Source organism: Microcaecilia unicolor, chromosome 3, assembly GCF_901765095.1.
Source record: "Microcaecilia unicolor chromosome 3, aMicUni1.1, whole genome shotgun sequence".
NCBI lineage: Eukaryota > Metazoa > Chordata > Amphibia > Gymnophiona > Siphonopidae > Microcaecilia > Microcaecilia unicolor.
In genome coordinates, this window is record NC_044033.1 from 503,805,233 (window position 1) to 503,825,323 (window position 20,091).

At 46.1% G+C, this 20,091-nt stretch overlaps 1 protein-coding gene across 3 annotated transcripts in view; it reads left to right on the forward strand.

The window, feature by feature from the left end:
- The window catches only part of UBE2J1 (ubiquitin conjugating enzyme E2 J1), a 66,156-nt gene that overhangs the window by 14,620 nt on the left and 31,445 nt on the right, over nt 1-20,091 (forward strand). For all 3 annotated transcript variants that reach the window (XM_030199100.1, XM_030199101.1, XM_030199102.1), the window contains exons 2-5: nt 5,869-5,942; nt 9,371-9,502; nt 11,605-11,689; nt 17,921-18,026. In XM_030199100.1, coding sequence (XP_030054960.1) covers nt 5,869-5,942; nt 9,371-9,502; nt 11,605-11,689; nt 17,921-18,026 — 397 coding nt within the window. The remainder of the gene's footprint in view (nt 1-5,868; nt 5,943-9,370; nt 9,503-11,604; nt 11,690-17,920; nt 18,027-20,091) is intronic.

The following is a 20,091-nucleotide window of genomic DNA, read 5'->3' on the forward strand; positions in this document are numbered from 1 at the left end:
GAGCAGCACTAGTTTCCACCCCTGACTGGACTGACTCATTCTCCTCACTCCCTACAACTCTATCCACAGTGCGCATGTGCAACACTTTTCCTGTCAATAACTACACAACAATAGAGAAAGAACTGTTTCCATGCCATCCCTAGGCAATTCTTAGGGATGAGTTTTTTTTTTTTGGGGGGGGGGGGTGTTGGGGGGGGGGCGGTTCCTTGACATTACTTAAAAACAATGTATAAGTAAATTTCATGGTAGTACTTGTGGGTTTTTTTTAAATTTTTTGATCCATCACAATTGTTTATATTTTTGCGGAAGAGCCACCTTCAGGTTTGGATAACTTCCTAAAGGAAAAGTGCATAGACCATTATTAAATGGACTTGGGGAAAATCCACTATTTCTGGGATAAGCACTATAAAATGTTTTGTACTTTTTTGGGTTCTTGCCGGGTATCTGTGACCTGGATTGGCCACCGTTGGAAACAGGATGCTGGGCTCGATGGACCTTTGGTCTTTCCCAGTATGGCAATACTTATGTACTACGGATCTGGCGTTGATGTATCCCACTTGAATTTTTTGGTATGGGTCTTCTAAGTTTGGTGTTGTGTGGATTTTAGTTAGTTGTCGCTTCTTTGTTAGTGTGAGTTTGTTAGGACCTTTCTTTCCCTTTTGTTGTTGTGGTTGTCTGCTTGTTGGTGTTCTTCCTTTGTTTAGGTTGTTATCATTTTGATGAGGTGCGGTATATCTGATCAGACTATGATGATTATGTAGTATGGGTGTGATATTGCTTTCTGCGAGTGGGGTGGTTAGTGTTAAGTGGATCAGTGATAAGGAGTAGATTGATAGTATTCATTTGTGAACCAGGGTGCGGAGTTCCATTTTTCTTGGGAATTATTCATTCTTGTTGCAATCAGTGCAAGAAAATCAGTGTAGTTCAGATTGTGGTTGTAACTCCCACTCAATGGACAAGCATGTGGAGGTGATTTGTTGATTCGGCAATAAGCCTATCAGCAGTGAGGAGCTTTCTATTCCCTCTATCACAGGCTAATGCACTTTTTGCAGATCTGCTTGCCTTTGATTAGAGTGTCCTGATCGTGAGAAACAAACATTAAGCCAAAAGCGCATCACCACTAGAAGTTTGACTTACTGGTGCAAGCTGGAAGGCAGTGTTTTCCCCATTAGGTTTTTTATTTTTATTTTTTTTTTAAATCTTTGTTAAGGGTCCCCTAAAAATAACATTCTTCAGAATGAAGTATTAAAGTTTAGTTTATAAGGCAACGTCAATATCTCTGTGCAACGCTTCCTCTACGGGTGTGCATGCATGCCCATGACTGTGCAAACTGTACCTTCGGTCTTCGATCACACAACACACACTCTCTGCCTGCTCCATCTCCACCTCTCCCATGCCAGCTGAGACGGCCTGAAGTGAGGTGGATCTGCGGTCCACTCGCGGTCCGGTGCCCTGTAGTGTGTCTTGGTGCGTAAAGATCCAAGCCCTATCCCTGTTTGGCCAGCCCAGCAGGCCCGCCGCGACAGGTGGCGTTGGCGGTGAGGCGCCACTTGGATCAGTCTCATGAGCACCACCGGCAGCTGCTCCCCTCATCCGCTCTCTCTGGCTGTGTAGTTACGCTGCCTAGTTCAGTGGTGGGGCTCTCCGTTCTTTTCTATGCCCCGCTGCCTCGGGCTGTTGTTCGGCTAGCTAGTGGATCCCTTCGTGGTCAGCGGGGTTGGTCTGGCTCACCGTGGTGACCCGCTTAGCTAGGTAGTGCCTTAGGCGGCGTCGCGGCTCCGGGCTGGATGTTTCTGTGAGAAGGACGTCCATGCCTTCTATGCCTCAGACACCCCTTTATTTATTTGGATTTTGGATCACAAGTAGCAGCAGTGAGATTTGAACCAGCCACCTCTGGATTGCAAGACCAGTGCTCTAACACTAGGCCACGCCACTCCACTTCCTTGAAATTTGGCCATCCCTGGGGGGGGGGGGGGGGGGGAGGTCAGTTCAGGACGTCCAAAATGTTGGAACAAAGGACGTCCACGCCTTCGCTATGCCTCCACTGACACACACATTCCTCCCCACCCAGGGACCTGCATATTGCTGCGATGGACCTGAGTATGACATTTCAGGCTGGCAAAAAAGTTTTTAAAGTTGTTTTTTTCAGGGTGGGAGGGGGTTAGTCACCACTAGGGGAGTCAGGGGAGTTCATCCCTGATTCTCTCCGGTGGTCATCTGGTCAGTTCGAGCACCTTTTTGAGGCTTGGTCGTAAGAAAAAGTGGACCAAGTAAAGTTGGCCAAGTGCTCGTCAGGGACACCCTTCTTTTTTCCATTATCGCTCGAGGATGCCCATCTGTTAGGCACGCCCCAGTCCAGCCTTCGCTACACCTCTGACACGCCCCCGGGAACTTTGGTCATCCCCGCGACGGGAAGCAGTTGGAGACGCCCAAAATCGGCTTTCGATTATGCCGATTTGGGCGACCCTGACAGAAAGACACCCATCTCCCAATTTGTGTCGAAAATAAGCCTGTAAGTGACGGCAGATAAAGACCTGAATGGTCCATCCAGTCTGCCTAACAGTCCCATTCATTATCAATTCAAGATTTAAATCAACAATGAACGTCATATTATTTACTTGATTGTAGTTTTTCTTTGGTGTTTCTGGGACATAGACCATAGAAGTCCGCCCAGCTCTGTCCTTACGTTCCAGGTACTGGAGTTGCCGACAAAGCCACTCCAGCCTATCCAAATCCATCTTGTCATTTGCGAGACAAAGACCATAAAAGTCTGCCCAGCACAGTCCCTCACGCTCCAAACTACTGGAGTTTACGTTGAAGCTGTCTCCAGCCCACCCTAAACTGGATCGTCATAAGCGGGACTCAGACCGTACAAGCCCAGCACTGGCCTTAGTTGATGCAGCTGGAGTCGCCATCAAAGCACCACTTGATATGCAACACATATGCATGCAACCCTTTAAGTTTTTTGTTTTTTTATTTCATTTATTTTTTATTTAGATATCCTCTGTGTTCATCCCATGCCTTTTTTTTTTGTTGTTACATTTGTACCCCGCACTTTCCCACTCATGACAAGCTCAATGCGGCAGGCAATGGAGGGTTAAGTGACTTGGCCAGAGTCACAAGGAGCTGCCTGTGCCGGGAATCGAACTCAGTTCCTCAGTTCCCCAGGACCAAAGTCCACCACCCTAACCACTAGGCCACTCCTCCACTTGAATTTCACCACAGTTTTTTTTCCCACCACCTCCCTCAGGAGGTCATTCCAGACATCCACCACCCTCTCCATGAAAAAGAATTTTCTGACATTACTCCTGAGTCTACCACCCCACAACCTCATGCTGTAACTTCTGTATTGTTACAGTTCTGACAAACTTACATTGCCAATATCCAATGCAAAATACAATGAATACTGCTATATTAAATTAATATTATTGGGAACCATCTGAAGTGGTGAGCAAGCCAGCAACTCACCACCACTCTTTTCATCATCAGTCTCCTATATTTCAATTCATTCATAATATTTTAGGGTGCTTGAAGTGCCTTCGGTACTTTAGAGTGCTTGAAATTTCAAAAATGTAGTTCTTAATAGCTTCTCCAGCTTTTACTCCATCAGACCAACTGCCAACATGGCCAGTGTTTTCGAGTCCTGCATCGGGGAAGTGGTTTATGCTCTTTATCTGCTGCATTCTCAATGGAGATAGAGCATGCAAACTTATCTTATGCATATTCATTGTGGGTATCCTGAAAACCTGACTGGCTAGGTGTGTCCCACGGACTGGGTTGAGAGCCCCTGATGCAGCTTCTGTAGGCCACCTGTAACGCTATGGATTTACAGCCTGTCTCACTAACACAGACTGCTCAATAATTACCGTGGGTTCTTTTGGATTCGTAATAAGTAAATAAGACCTTTTATTAGAGGAGCTAAATTCTACATTGATTAAGATATATACAGTACAATGGTTAGCACATCCTATATAATAAAACGCACCTCCAACATTCTGAAGCTGACTGCATGGCTGAGGCATTCCTGCTCTCTGTATCCATCTCCTGAATTGACATCACGTACTTCCGGGTTCGTCACAAGCAGAAGTGACCAACCACACAAGGTTTCTCAGCTTCAGAATGTTGGAGGTGCATTCTATTAAATAGGATTGGTCAGTTCCTTGAAGCACAGCCAGAGCTCAGCGTCCTGCACAGTAATGCTCAGACACCAGAGAGAGAGGGGGGCCTGACACCAGAGAGAGGGAGGGAGGGGGCCCTGACACCAGAGAGGGGGGGGGGGTATCTCTGTCACACACACACACACACACACACACTTTCTCTCTCACACACTCTCTCTCTCTCACAGTCAATGTCTTTCTCTCTCTCACTCTCACACTCTATGTCTCACACTGTATCACATTCACTCTCTATGTGTCACACAGTCACTCACACACTCTCTTGGTCTCATACACTCAGTCTCACAGAGAGTCTGTGTCTCACACACACTCTCTCTCTCGCACACACTGTATCTGTGTGAAACACACTCTCTGTTTCACACTGTGTCTCACATATGCACTTGCACACACTCTCATTCTCATACACACACTCGCACCCAGACTCACTCTCTCTCTCTCTCTCACACACTCGCACATTCACTCTCTCTCTGTCACACACAGTCACTCTCACATACACTCTCTCAAACATACACACTCCGAGGAAAACCTTGCTAGCGCCCGTTTCATTTGTGTCAGAAACGGGCCTTTTTTACTAGTATACAATGATTAGCTAAACAATCATTACATCATTGGTCTCTACATCTAAGCGATGCAAAGAGTTATTAGACCAGGAAATGAAGCAATAATACACTATACATACAACATCACTGGTCTCCATCATCCAGGCTCTTATCATCAGCTGGGGGGGGAGGGCCCGGTTCACAGCGAGAGCTAGGAGCTTCAGACCAGGAACAGACCCTCTGCACGACACATCTGTCCACAGATAAACCCCACTGCTGTGACAAGCCCTCCCTTTTTATTAGGCTCTGAGCGCATATTCAGAGCTATGGAAAGTTACAGAAGGCTTCTCTGTTTAGGTCTGTGGGAACGTGGTCACATGCTTTCCCAAGTCCAGGTGGCCAAGCTGGGCCTGGGAAATAAGTGCCATTCTCCCCTTTGTATACCAAATTAGAGCTGTGTCTTATCTTCTGCATTCCAACTTGTTTTTTGTATTTACAAGAAAAGTTTACTTTCGGTCAAAGACAGAGTTGAAAAACAATTTTAAAATTCACTTCCATTACACCACCCACATTGGGCTTAGCATTTTTTTTTGTGTGCAGTTAAAAGCCTTGTTACTATTCCTATCTTTGTGTAGTGGTCTGCTGGGTTTTTTTTTCTTCTGCTGATCTGAGCATTGCAGATCTCTTGTAGTGTTTAATATACATTACATCACATTGACATACATTAATGTGGAGGAGTGGTCTAATGGTTAGTGGAGCAGGTTGTGGACTTGGGGAACTGGGTTTGATTCCCGCTGCTGCCTAATGGTCAGCAGTGGGTTGAGATCCTGAGGAACCAGGTTCAATTCCCTCTGCAGCTCCGTGTACATCCCTGGGCAAGTCACCTAGCCCTCCATTGCCCCAGGAACAATATAATACAAGACTGTGAGTCCATTAGGGCTGGTGTAGGAAAAAGAGTCGATGTATTTGTCATATCTATTTTATAAGATTTGTTAAATTACCAAATTCTGGTGACATTCCTTTGTGCAACGCTAAGAACAGATACGTCACTGTCTGAGCTTGTTTTAAAAGTGGCTTTCAAAATGAGGAGAAATAATTCAGCACCATGTGTAGTCTTCTGATTTTATCTAAATCTTTTGTTTCTTTTTCTGAAGCCGTTAAGCGCTTAATGAAAGAGGCAGCAGAACTGAAAGATCCTACCGACCATTACCATGCTCAGCCTTTGGAGGTTAGTATGTTGTTTTTTTTTGTGCTAATCCATAATATTCTTTAACTATATGCACCTATGATGTAATGGGGAAAATGTTTATTGAAAAATATATTACAGAAAAATCTCAGAGTTCACATAAAGTAAGTTAAGCAATAGGCTGATTAAAAGCTTTCTGTTAAGGTTTTGTTCCCACCTACCCCGGCTTCAATCTTTAGCTTTTAGGCCAATTAAGGGACTTTATATTAGTTTAGGTAAAGTTGTTCCCTTAGCAACTTTAAATAACTAAATATTTCACCAATACTAAGATGCAGGCAGCAGTGCAGCAACTAGATGGGTGCTATCCAGTTTTTTGCACTGAGTGCCACATACCAGTTGGTGAAAGGTCATATGTGTGCACATGATGTAAACTGCTCCTGGCTTTTACATCCAGTATTTGGAGGCTAGAGTAGCAGACTTGACTAAGTTAGAACTTAGACATAAAGGTCTAGGAGCACCCTTCACCCTGCCAACCCTCCATCTGACATTTAGAAAAGGTTCTTTCATAATCTAATGTCCCCTCCCCCCCAATCCAATCTCCTTTGTCCCCAACATTAAAATAGTGGCCCCCTCCCTCCCCTGCCCCAACTCCAACTGTAAAAAAAAAAATTCCTGGTGTCTAGGTGCACCCTCCTCAACCGCTTCAACCCCACTCGCAATGCCCATTCGCTCCTGCCTCCAGTTCTGCCATCTTGAAAAATGGCAGTGTTTGACCCTGCGCAGTGTATCATGGGATTCACTGACCAGGGTCAATCTGTCAAATATGGGAATTTTACCCTTATTTGGTGGTCTCTGATACAAATGCCGGCTTTTGGGGTTTTTTTTTTACTTAATGTCATCCTTCCTGACAGTTCATGAGCCAATCACCATCACACACTGATAGGAAGGGGGGACAATTTACAATCAGCTTGCTTACTGAATACTGCATCCCGTGGGCAATTTTTTTGCAGAAAACTTGAGGTAGAAGCTATGCAGTCAGTGGCTCTAATGAGCATCTTTCTGCATTGACCCCTTTGTGAATACCTGAGGCAGTGGGAAAGAAAGTGATGTGCTCAAGAGTCACAGGGGCATAATCGAACACGAACGCCCATCTCCATGGGCGTCTATCTCTGAGAATGGGTATGTGAAGGGGCGGGACAAACCGTATTTTCAAAAATAAATGGGCATCCATCTTTTTTTTGATAATACAGTTTGTGCCAGCCAAATGCATCAGATTTGTGCGGATTTGAGCTGGGCGGTATCGTTTTGCAGCGATAATGAAAACCAAAAGCGCCTAGCTCAAAAACGACCAAATCCAAGGCATTGGGTTGTGGGAGGGGCCAGGATTCATAGTGCACTGGTCCCCCTGACATGCCAGGACACCAACCAGGCACCCTAGAGGGCACTTGTAACAATTAAAAAAACAAAGCAAACTACCTCTGAAGTCCATAGCTCCCTTCCGTTGGGTGCTGAGCCCCCCAAATCCCCCCCAAAACCCACTCCCCACAACTCTACACCATTACCATAGCACTTATGGTTGAAGGGGGGCACCTAGATGTGGGTACAGTGGGTTTTGGGGGCGGTTTGGAGCGCTCCCATTTACCACCACAAGTGTAACAGGTGGGGGGGGGGGATGGGCCTGGGTCCACCTGCCTGAAGTCCACTGCACCCACTAACAACTGCTCCAGGGACCTGCATACTGCTGTGATGGAGCTGGGTATGACATTTGAGGCTGGCATACAGGCTGGAAAAAAAAGGTTTTAAAGTTGTTTTTTTGGGTGAGAGGGAGTTAGTGACCACTGGGGGAGTCAGGGGTGGTCATCCCCGATTCCCTCCAGTGGTGATCTAGTCATTTAGGGCACTTTTTTGGGACTTGTTCGTGAAAAAAAAGGGACCAAAAAAAGTGACCCAGATTTGCGCTAAAAATGCCTTTCTTTTTTCGATTATCAGCCAAGGACGCCCATCTCTCCTCGGCTGATAAACACGCCCCAGTCCCGCCTTCACCACGCCTCCAACACGCCCCCGTCAACTTTGGCCATTTCCGCGACAGATTGCAGTTGAAGACGCCCAAAATCGGCTTTCAATTATACTGATTTGGACGCCCACGGGAGAAAGACACCCATCTCCCGATTTGGGTCGAAATATTGGCGTCTTTCTCTTTCGAAAATAAGCTGGAAGGTGTGCCAGTGGCAGAGACAGAAATTGAACCCTTTCTTCCCTGGTTCTCAACCCATTGCTGAAGCCATGAAGCCACTTCCTCTTACACAGGTTAATGTATTACTCATAAGTAGTTTGTCCCTTGGTAAGGAGTTAAAAGACCATTTTAAAACAATCCTGGAAATAATTATAATAATGTCCAAATTTCTGTCGGTCATCTAGATTTCCACTCACAAGCTTGCTCAACGAAAGCATCTTTTAATTTTGCAAGAAGGCAAGAGGTTATAAGCTGGTGGGGGAGTGAAGTGGAAAAAGATTGGAGGAAAAACATGGGGAGGGCAAAAGTGGGAAGATGGAGAGTAATGCTGGGAGAGAGGTGGAGGGGAAAACTGGGGATCTGACCGGCTGGGTGTGTCCCAAGGACTGGGATGAGAACCTTTTAGTTTAGAGAGATTTCCTGGTGCAGTGTTCACTTTCAGTGGCATTGCAGGGGTCACAAGGAATAGACATGCACTTAAGAGGGTGAGCTGCTTGCATAATGGCATTGCAGGGGTCACAAGGAATAGACGTGCACTTAAGAGGGTGAGCTGTTTGCTTAACAGCACAAGCGCGTTGCACAAAACACTAGTAGAAGTCTTGAGAGCTGATTCTTACTGCCTCCTCTTCACACTTTCTTCATCTTGTGGTTTTGTTGCTGTTAAAACTGAACACTGAAACAAGTACAGTGATAGTACATTTTCCCTGGCCTTGAGTTTGGGTCAAGAGATACGAAAGTCCAGTTAATCTCCAGAAGAGGGAATGGGTTCTAATAGGGTTGTCTAACCTCAGTCCTCGAGTGCTCAATCCAGTTGGGTCTTCAGGATTTCCCCAGTGAAAACCCACCTTTTCGCTGCTGCTTTTTAGCTCCTAGCCACTACTCAATTGCCCTCCCCTTGTCCCTTCCTTCCTTCTCACCCATTACTTCCCTCACCCGTAACTGTCTTGTCTGTCTGTGTTATTTAGATTGTAAGCTCTTTTGAGCAGGGACTGTCTCTTTGTATCAGGTGTTCAGTGCTGCGTGCGTCTGGTAGCGCTATACAAATGCTAATAATAATAATAATATGCATGAGATTAATTTGCATGCACTGCTTCCATTGTATGCAAATAGATCTCTTGCATATTCATTGGGGAAATCCTAAAAACCTGACCTGGCGAGGGCTGAGGTAGGATACCCCTGAGGTCTTTTGCCTATTTGTACACATGGTTTACACAGTAAATCTTTTTTCATCCCATAGGATAATCTTTTTGAGTGGCATTTCACTGTTCGAGGGCCTCCAGACTCGGATTTCAATGGAGGAATATATCACGGCCGCATTGTGCTTCCACCAGAGTATCCTATGAAGCCTCCAAGTATTATTTTGTTAACAGTAAGAACCTAAAGATCTCTTTTTTTTTTTTTTTTTTTTTCTGCTTCTGTCCTCGTTTTCTACTTTATGTTTCTAGCTCAAGTTAGAACTGGGGGGTAGAATCAAACATATAAACGGCAAGTGACCAACTCACCTGCAAATGCGCAGTACAGACTTCCCTCTCTGTCCCGCCCTCGCGTCAAGACATCATGACGTCAGAGGGCGGAACAGAGAGGGAAACGGAGTCGGACTGTCAGACGCCGCTGCTGCCGCCTAGAAACGAACATCGCGTGAACCAACCTCCCCCCCCCCCCATCCCCGCCGCTCCCACCCCCCTCCGTATCGGGCCCCCCTGCACTGGCCTGACAGCGCCTCTCACCTCCGTGTGGAAGCGCTGCAGGCAGCAGCAGAGCGATCTGCTGCTGCCTGTAGCGCTTTCACACGGAGGTGAGAGGCGCTATCAGGTCAGTGCAGGGGGCCTGGCATGGAGGGGGGAGGGAGCGGCGGCGAGGAGGGTAGCTGGACATGGGGGGAGAGGCCATGGTTGCTGGACTTGGGGTGAGAGCAGGGCACAGAGGAGGATTGCTGGACATGGGGGGAGGGGGGAGGCCAAGGGAAAGAGAAGGGTCGCTGGATATGGGGGGGAGGATCAGTGGACGTGGTGAGGCCAGGGGAGAGAGGAGGGCTGCAATACTCGCCCGTTTTTACGGGCTTAATGGCTAGTCTAGTAGTATAAACCTTCATTTGCCACTACAGAGAAATCAGAAGCCATTTAATTAGACGTTACATTCACTACTCACTAAGCAGCTCACAGTTGTGTTCCTGTGCTCCTGTAGAGCAAGATATTATTCCACACTGTTGCGTGATTATACTTACTGACCATACTTTGCCAGCATTTGCCAAATTCCTTTTGTTTTTCTACCGAGCAATACAGAGTTTACATCCAGTTGAGACTCCTGATGCAGGCCTAGTGGCTGAAACACGGCCCGTGTCGAGCCTTGGATGAAAATAAATACCTTGAATTTTCTTGAGCATCGTCTTTTGATTTGCTTGTCTCCTTGTCTGTTTTTGCACATACAGTGACAGGAATGAACCTAAGCCAGAGCACCTGGAGTATGATCTCAGTCTCTCGATCTGTCTCTCAAATGTATTGCTAGTGCTTGCCGTAGTACTTGCATTGTGCCAAAGAGAGCTTCATTCTGGAGTTCATAAGGGGGTAAATTCTATAAATGGCGCCATAAGCCATGCCTAAAGTTCAGTGCGGTTCATAGAATAACACGTAAGCAGAAAAGTCCCGTGTAAATTTAGGTGGCACCATTTGCACCAACGATAACATGGTGCAAATGCCCACACCTTAATTTACACGCGGAGCACCCATATTCTATAATTACATATGTAACTCAAAACCATGCCCACGACCCTCCCATTTCTGTGCCCCCTTTTTTGGGCCGCATGTAAATTTACGTGCGTTAGTCCCAATTAAATCTAATTAGTGCCAATATTTGCTTGTTAAAAAAGGCAATTATTGGCACTGATTATCTCGTTATTTTATTAAATTGCATGCACAATTATTTGTGACTTTTATAGAATCAGGGGGAAGATGTCACATATATAGTCTACTTATCCAGGTGCTCTTGGAAGATCTTTTTGATTAAGCCTGTGGCACTGAAAACGATGCCTATACAGTGAGTGTTATGTGGCATCACATTATACACTAATAAAGGTGATTTAAACCTAAAATTCATGTGAACGTGCACACCTTTACACTTTCAGGGCAGGTATAATTTTGTGATCTGTTGGGGATAGTTCTGGGTGCATATTTTGTAAAGCTATTTGAGCGTCTGTGTTGTCTCAATAAAATAGCTTAAAAGAGGCACATTTTTAGATTTTTCATGTGGATGGTTTTTTACAAAACTATTTTCCTTGTGCCCCTGTCAAACCCAAGCTGAAACTCTCCTCCACATCATCCCCCCCAACCATACCAGGGAATGGAAACCTAGACATGGGAATTGAACCAAGACCTCCACTATATCTTTGATTTTTATCTGAAGATTTTACCTTCTCTACCTTCTTAAATTCCTCTCGGTTATATTGTAGTAAAGTGTCTTTCATGTTTTATGAAGTCCAATGGCAGGTTTGAAGTGGGAAAGAAAATCTGTTTGAGCATTTCCGGACACCATCCTGAAACCTGGCAGCCCTCCTGGAGCAGTGAGTATTTTTAAAGAAAATATAGCGAAATGTGTCTTTGTTTGTTAATGAATGATTGGATATATCTGTTGGGACCGCTGCTTTTTAACATATTTGTAAATGATCTAGAGATGGGAGTAACTAGTGAGGTAATTACATTAGCTGATGACACAAAGTTATTCAAAGTTGTTAAATCGCAAAAGGATTGTGAAAAATCACAAGAGGACCTTGGGAGACTGGGCATCCAAATGGCAGATGATGTTTAATGTGAGCAAGTGTAAAGTGATGTGTGTGGGAAAGAGGAACCTGAACTATAGCTACATGACGCAAGGTTCCACATTAGGAATCACTGACCAGGAAAAGGATCTAGGTTTCATCGTTGATGATACGTTGAAACCTTCTGTTCAGTGTGCTGCAGCGGCTAAGAAAGCAAATAGAATGTTAGGTATTATTAGGAAAAGAATGGAAAACAAAAATGAGGACGTTATAATGCCTCTGTATCGCTCCATTGTGCGACCACACCTTGAATACTGTGTGCAGTTCTAATCACCTCATCTAAAAAAGATATACAGGCTAATTTTCGAAAGAGAAGGGAGCCCATCTTTCGACACAAATCGGGAGATGGGCGTCCTTCTCCCAGGGTCGCCCAAATTGGCATAATCAAAAGCCGATTTTGGGTGTCCTCAACTGCTTTCCGTCGCGGGGGCGACCAAAGTTCACGGGGGCGTGTCGGAAGCATAGCGAAGGCGGGACTGGGGCGTGCTTAACACATGGGCTTCCAACATGCCCCCGTGAACTTTGGTCGCCCCCGCGAAGAAAAGCAGTTGAGGACGCCCATGTAGTAGTAAATTTAAATCAAATCAGAGAAAATATTTCTTCACTCAACGAGTAATCAAACTCTGGAATTTGTTGCCAGAGAATGTTGTGGAAGTAGTTAAGCTTAGCAGGGTTTAAAAAAGGTTTGGATAACTTCCTAAAAGAAAAGTCCATATACCATTATTAAGATGGACTTGGGGAAATGCACTGCTTATTTCTAGGATAACCAGCATAAAGTGTGTTGTACTGTTTTGGGATCTTGCCAGATACTGTGGAAACAGGATGCTGGGCTTAGTATGGCAACACTTATGTTCTTATGTAAGGGGTTGATATTTAGCACTACTTAACCAGGTAGGTAGGCTCCTAAACAGTTAACTAGTGCTGACCAGGTCCCCACAGGATATTCTACGACACATAACTGGATACTACCACTGAATATCCTGTCTGACCACTGGAGCACTATCCGGATATTCCCAAAATATAGCTAGATTTCCTGCTATTTATCCTCGGGGATAAGCAGTGAGTTTCCCCAGGTCTACCTTAATAACAGTCTAATGACTTTATTTTCGGGAAGTTGTCCAAGCCCTTTTTTAAACTCAGCTACACAAACTGCTTTTACCGCATCATCCGACAACAAGTCCAGGGATAAAATATTTCTCCTATTTTTTTTAAATGTACTACTTTGCAACTTTCATGGCATATCCCATATTGTTTGCAGAAGTAAACAATCAGTTTGCAAATACCCGTTACACTCCACTCAGGATTTCAAAAAAATCTCTATCATCTTTCCTCATCCTTCTTTTCTCCAAGCCAAAGTGCCCTAACCTCTTTAGCTTTTCCTTGTATGAGAATTGTTCTGCCTTCTATGTCATTTTGATGACCCTTCTCTGTACCTTTTCTAATTCCACTCTATAACCAGAATTGCACATAACACTCAAGGTGCAGTTGGACCATGCAGTAATAGAGGGGGCAATATGATAGTCTTTGTTTTATTCTCTCTTCCTTTCCTAATAATTCCCAACATTCTGTTTGAGTTCTGGCCGCCACCACACACAGAGTAGAAGATATCAGCCTATTGACTATGATGATGTCTACCCTTTCCTACTACTACTACTATTTAGCATTTCTATAGCGCTACAAGGCGTACGCAGCGCTGCACAAACATAGAAGAAAGACAGTCCCTGCTCAAAGAGCTTACAATCTAATAGACAAAAAATAAATAAAGTAAGCAAATCAAATCAATTAATGTGAACGGGAAGGAAGAGAGGAGGGTAGGTGGAGGCGAGTGGTTACAAGTGGTTACGAGTCAAAAGCAATGTTAAAGAGGTGGGCTTTCAGTCTAGATTTAAAGGTGGCCAAGGATGGGGCAAGACGTAGGGGCTCAGGAAGTTTATTCCAGGCGTAGGGTGCAGCGAGACAGAAGGCACGAAGTCTGGAGTTGGCAGTAGTGAAGAAGGGAACAGATAAGAAGGATTTATCCATGGAGCGGAGTGCACGGGAAGGGGTGTAGGGAAGGACGAGTGTGGAGAGATACTGGGGAACAGCAGAGTGAGTACATTTATAGGTTAGTAGAAGAAGTTTGAACAGGATGCGAAAACGGATAGGGAGCCAGTGAAGGGTCTTGAGGAGAGGGGTAGTATGAGTAAAGCGACCCTGGCGGAAGATGAGACGGGCAGCAGAGTTTTGAACCGACTGGAGAGGGGAGAGGTGATCACGTTTTGAGTTATTTGTTTCTATCAGGGGCGTAAGCAGACTTCGGCGGGAGAGGGGTCCAGAGCCCGAGGTGAGGGGGCACATTTTAGCCCCCCCCCCCCAGCCATTATCGACCCACCACCGCCAACTTTGACGACCCCTGGCGACGACCCTCTCAACCCCCTCCCTCCCGCCGCCAACCCTCCCCTGCTGTCTCCTACCTTTGCTGGCGGGAAACCCCAATCCCCGCCAGCCGAGGAGGTCCTCTTCTTCCCGCGAAGGCTTTGTTCTGTTTCTGACGTCCTGCACAAAGCCTTCGCGGGAAGAAGAGGACCTCCTCGGCTGGCGGGGATTGGGGTCCCCCGCCAGCAAAGGTAGCCCACGACGACGGCAGGGGAGGGTTGACGGCGGGAGCGGGGTCGTGATGGTCGTCGGCAGAGGGGTCCAGGGCCAAATCTACGGGGGCCCAGGCCCCCCTGGCCCTACTTAGCTACGCCACTGGTTGCTATATGCGTCACTTTGCACTTGCCCACATTGAATTTCATCTGCCACTTGGATGCCCAATCTCCCAGTCCCACATAGTTCTCCTGCAGTTTCTCACAATCCACATGTGATTTTAACAACTTTGAATCATTTGCCATCTTCTGCAAATTACATTACCTTGTTTTTAGATCTTTTATAAATATGTTAAAAAGCACCATACTCAGTACGGATCCCTGTGGCACTCCACTGTTCACCTTCTTCCATTGAGACAAATGGCCATTTAACTCTGCTCCGTGTTTCTGACTTTTATGCAGTTCGTCTTGTCAAAAGCATTGTGGCAATGTACAATATTTTAAAATTCATAGGTAAACAAATAAAAGTGCAAAACAGTCAAACAGAATAAAAATAAAAGCTGCATAAAATCCATTATCATATCTCGGCAAAACCACAGGCGTTAACGAAACTCAAAAATACTAAGCTTTTAGCTATTTACAAAAACACAAGTAGTAATTCTCATCCCTTAATTCCTGGAGCAACATATTCTACAAAAGTAGACTCAGAGAACAAAAAGTTGCTTTTTGTGTAATGGGTAAATGCCTCCTGTTCTGTAAGTTTTTTATTTCCTCAAGTCTTTCATGAGGTACTTTGCCAGATGCTTTCTGAAATTCCAGATACACCATGATGCTTATTTTCGAAGCTCTATTTGTGTTTGGGATGTCTGAAAACTGGCATTCAGACTTTCATATTGCAGGAACATCCAAATCCCAATTTTGCAAAGGCAGGGTATGGACGTCTAACACGGTAGAACATCCATATAGTGAGGAGGCGTGTTTAGGACATGTTTTGGGTGGCATCAGGGAAGGCCCAAAATATGAACGTTCAACAACAATTACTGAAGGGGAAGGTACGTCCATGTCTAAAAAGGACGTCCTAATTTAGACCTGGCACGTCCAGGTAGCAGAAACGGTGCTCTGGTTGAGCAGCTCTCCACTGAAGGGATTAAAGCATGACACCTCCATAATCCCCCAGTGGTTACAATTCCCCTCCTTCTCCCCTGAAAGTGAAACCGGAAGGGGATACCGGGCTCTATGACAGCATTCTTAGCAGAATAGGAAGCCGGTCTGAAGAGTAACCTATTGGGTAGTGAAGTGAGTGGACTGTAGACCAAGGGACCCAGGTTCAAATCTCACTTCAACTCTTTTTTTTTTAATTGTGAGCCCTCCAGAATCAGAAAATACCTACTGCACCTGAATTTATAGGACACCTGCAAGCCTGAAGGCTATTGAAATGGTGCACATTGGTGTACAGTCCACTGCTCTAACCATTAGGCCACCCTTCTGCTCTGCATGGACATTGTAACATAGTAACATAGTAGATGACGGAGGAAAAAGACCTGCACGGTCCATCCAGTCTGCCCAACAAGATAACTCATATACCCTACTTTGATTTGTACCTGTCCTCTTCAGGTCACAGACCGTATAAGTCTGCCCAGCACTATCCCCGCCTCCCACCACCGGTTCTGGCACAGACCGTATAAGTCTGCCCAGCACTATCCCCACCTTCCAACCACCAGCCCTGCGTCCCAAGCATCAGCTCTGGCACAGACTGTATGCCCAGCACTATCCCCACCTTCCAACCACCAGCCCTGCGTCCCAACCATCAGCTCTGGCACAGACCGTATAAGTCTGCCCAGCACTATCCCCACCTCCCAAACACCAGCCCTGCGTCCCAACCATCAGCTCTGGCACAGACCGTATAAGTCTGCCCAGCACTATCCCCACCTCCCAACCACCAGCCCTGCCTCCCACCACCGGCTCTGGCACAGACCGTATAAGTCTGCCCAGCACTATCCCCACCTCCCAACCACCAGCCCCGCCTCCCACCACCGGCTCTGGCACAGACCGTATAAGTCTGCCCAGCACTATCCCTGCCTCCCACCACCGGCTCTGGCACAGACCGTATAAGTCTGCCCAGCACTATCCCTGCCTACCACCACCGGTTCTGGCACAGACTGTATAAGTCTGCCCAGCACTATCCCCACATCTCAACCACCAGCCCCGCCTCCCAACCACCAGCTCTGGCCCAGACCGTATAAGTGTGCCCAGCACTATCCCCGCCTCCCACCACCGGTTCTGGCACAGACCGTAAAAGTCTGCCCAGCACTATCCCCACCTCCCAACCACCAGCCCTGCCTCCCACCACCGGCTCTGGCACAGACAGTATAAGTCTGCCCAGCACTATCCCTGCCTCCCACCACCGGCTCTGGCACAGACCGTATAAGTCTGCTGAGCACTATCCCTGCCTCCCACCACCGGCTCTGGCACAGACCGTATAAGTCTGCTGAGCACTATCCCCGCCTCCCAAACACCAGCCCCGCTTCCCACCACCGGCTCTGCCACCCAATCTCGACCATTTTCTAAATGGGTGTTCCTATGCTGCAATACAGACATCCATGACCCTTGTTTGGTTCTGCTCATAATTTGGCCATTTTATTTTGATCTGCCCATATTCCATTATGGGCCAGATTCTATATATGGTGCCTAAAAAAATCCGTGTGGAACTAAGCATATTCTAGAAAATTTAGGCGCAGTGTATTGGGCGCGTGTAGACTCTTACGCGGCTTAGTAAAAGGGTCCCTAAAAATACTGAATAAATAAAAATGACTCTGTAAGAGGAAGGGGAGGGGGGGGATATGTAAGAAACACTATGATGTCTCAACATGGTGAATAAGAGGTAGGCCTTTCTTTGGAGTAAACAGTTTCAGAAGGAAGCAGTCTTGATGTGAGACTGCGAAGGAAGAGTGATGGATGTATGGAGCAGCCTGTATGTGAACAGCGCAGTGTTAACCAAAGTGGTATACATAATATATTGGCAGTGGAAGACTTCCACGGTCTGTACCCTGATCGTGGCTAAATAGATTTGGATGGGCTGCAGTGGAGCTTTTCAAGGGCTTCGACAACTTCAGAAATTTAGAACAAGGGCAGTGCTGGGCAGATTTCTACGGTCTGTGCCCCGAAAATGGCAAGGATAAATCAAGATCAGGTATGACGTATCACATCATTCCGTATGCAATGAGTTTATCTGGTTGGGCAGATTGGATGGACCGTACAAGTCTTTATCTGCCATAATCTACTGGGTTACTATGTTTGTGGCTTTCATAATGCAATTGTTTTGTTTGAAATTCCAATAACAATTTTTAAAAAGTTTGCAGCAACAACCGAGACTCTTACATAACTCCTCTCCCTCCTTTTTTTTTTTTAGTAAGAACTGCATTGTTAGCGATTATTGGGTTTATGCCAACGAAAGGAGAAGGTGCCATAGGTTCCTTAGACTATACTCCAGAGGAAAGGAAAGCACTTGCCAAAAAGTAAGGTACTTTTATTTGCTTGTAGGCTGATTGAGAATAATTTTTGTAAAGCACAGTCTCGATTATCCGACCTTCACTAATCCGACCAACCGGGCATATCCGACAGACCCTCCCCCGGTGACATCATCATGTTGCTGTTGAGAGCCGTGCAGGTTCTTTTCCTGTTTTGCGGCTTCACACGCTGCTGGTTATAGTGTTAAACAGTACTGTTCTTTAAATACAGATACCCTATGCCTGTTCTGTATGCATAAAGTATGTTTTCAGGGCCATGCTGACACGGTAAGCGAGGTAAGCATGGCAGGAGGGCGCCATCCTCTGGGGGGCGCCCCGCCGCACCGTGCTTACCTCGCCCTCTTCTCCCCAGATCCTTGTCCTTTTTTTTTTGTTTAAATTTACCTCTCCGACGCGTGGCAGCGTAGCATTAGTGAGTAGGCGGCGCTCCCCCGCCCCGACGTGTCAGTATCTTCCCTTCACTCGGTTCCGCCTTCTTCTGACGTCAGAAATGACGTCAGAAGAAGGCGGGACACTGAGCGAAGGGAAGAAGACACGTCGGGGCGGGGGAGCGCCGCCTCCTTCTCACTAATGCTACGCTGCCGCACGCCGGAGAGGTAAATTTAAACAAAAAGGAAAAGGATCTGGGGAGAAGAGGGCGGGTAGTGTAGCGATCGTTTTCGTGGGGGGGGGGGCGCCGGCAGGGCCAACTGCAGGGGGCGCCGGCGGGGCCAACTGCAGGGGGGCGCCGGAGACCCTAGGCACGGCCCTGTATGTTTTGCTTGCATTTTTTAAGGGGTTACCATTGTTCTCCGTATTATCCGACTTTTCACTTATCCGGCAGCGGCTCAGTTCCGTTTATGTCGGATAATCGAGACTATACTGTATTTTACTTAAAACAGCTATAAAAGTGTCCCTTTGCATGGGTGTATTGAGTATTCCGACCTCCAATTTTACTGGAATGGTTAGCAGTAAAATTTCAAGATTTTGTTTTTTTTTATTATTAAACTCTGCTCTTAGCAGTCATTTCTGTTCTTTCTTTATTATATGTTTGGCATGTGATTACACAGACTTTCCTGTTCAACTTTGCTTTTCGTGTTCACAATAGAGAGTTGCATGGGGACAGAAGTTTCACCCATACCCCACCTGTACCCGCTAAGATCCATTCCATCCCCAACCTTTCCCACAATTAATCTCCTCCCCGTACCTGCAAGAGTTGGTGCTATTCTTTACTCTCTCACAGCCTTCCATTTCATCCTGACCTAAAAGCCTCCTGCAGTTTCTTGGATGGTATTCACTATTCAACCATTGAGAGTTCCAAGCCTCAGTTTGGTGTCCCAACTCCCCTCTGGGCATTCCAAGCTTCATTCTGTCGCTCCAGTTTCCTCTCTCAGTGCATTCCAAGTCTCTTTCTGGCATCGCCGCATCTCTGGTCGCCGCATCTCAAAAAAGATATAGTGGAATTAGAAAAGGTGCAGAGAAGGGCGACGAAAATGATAAAGGGGATGGGACGACTTCCCTATGAGGAAAGGCTAAAGCAGCTAGGGCTCTTCAGCTTGGAGAAAAGGCGGCTGAGGGGAGATATGATAGAGGTCTATAAAATAATGGGTGGAGTTGAACGGGTAGATGTGAAGCGTCTGTTCACACTTTCCAAAAATACTAGGACTAGGGTGCAGGCGATGAAGCTACAATGTAGTAAATTTAAAACGAATTGGAGAAAATTTTTCTTCACTCAACGTGTAATTAAACTCTGGAATTGGTTGCCAGAGAATGTGGTAAAGGCGGTTAGCTTAGCGGAGTTTTAAAAAGGTTTGGATGGCTTCCTAAAGGAAAAGTCCATAGACCTTTATTAAATGGACTTGGGGAAAATCCACTATTTCTGGGATAAGCAGTATAAAATGTTTTGTACATTTTTGGGATCTTGCCGGGTATCTGTGACCTGGATTGGCCACTGTTGGAAACAGGATGCTGGGCTCGATGGACCTTTGGTCTTTCCCAGTATGGCAATACTTATGTACTTATGACTACACTCCCTTGAGAATCACATAGTTATCTGCTTCTGTCCCTGCAGAAA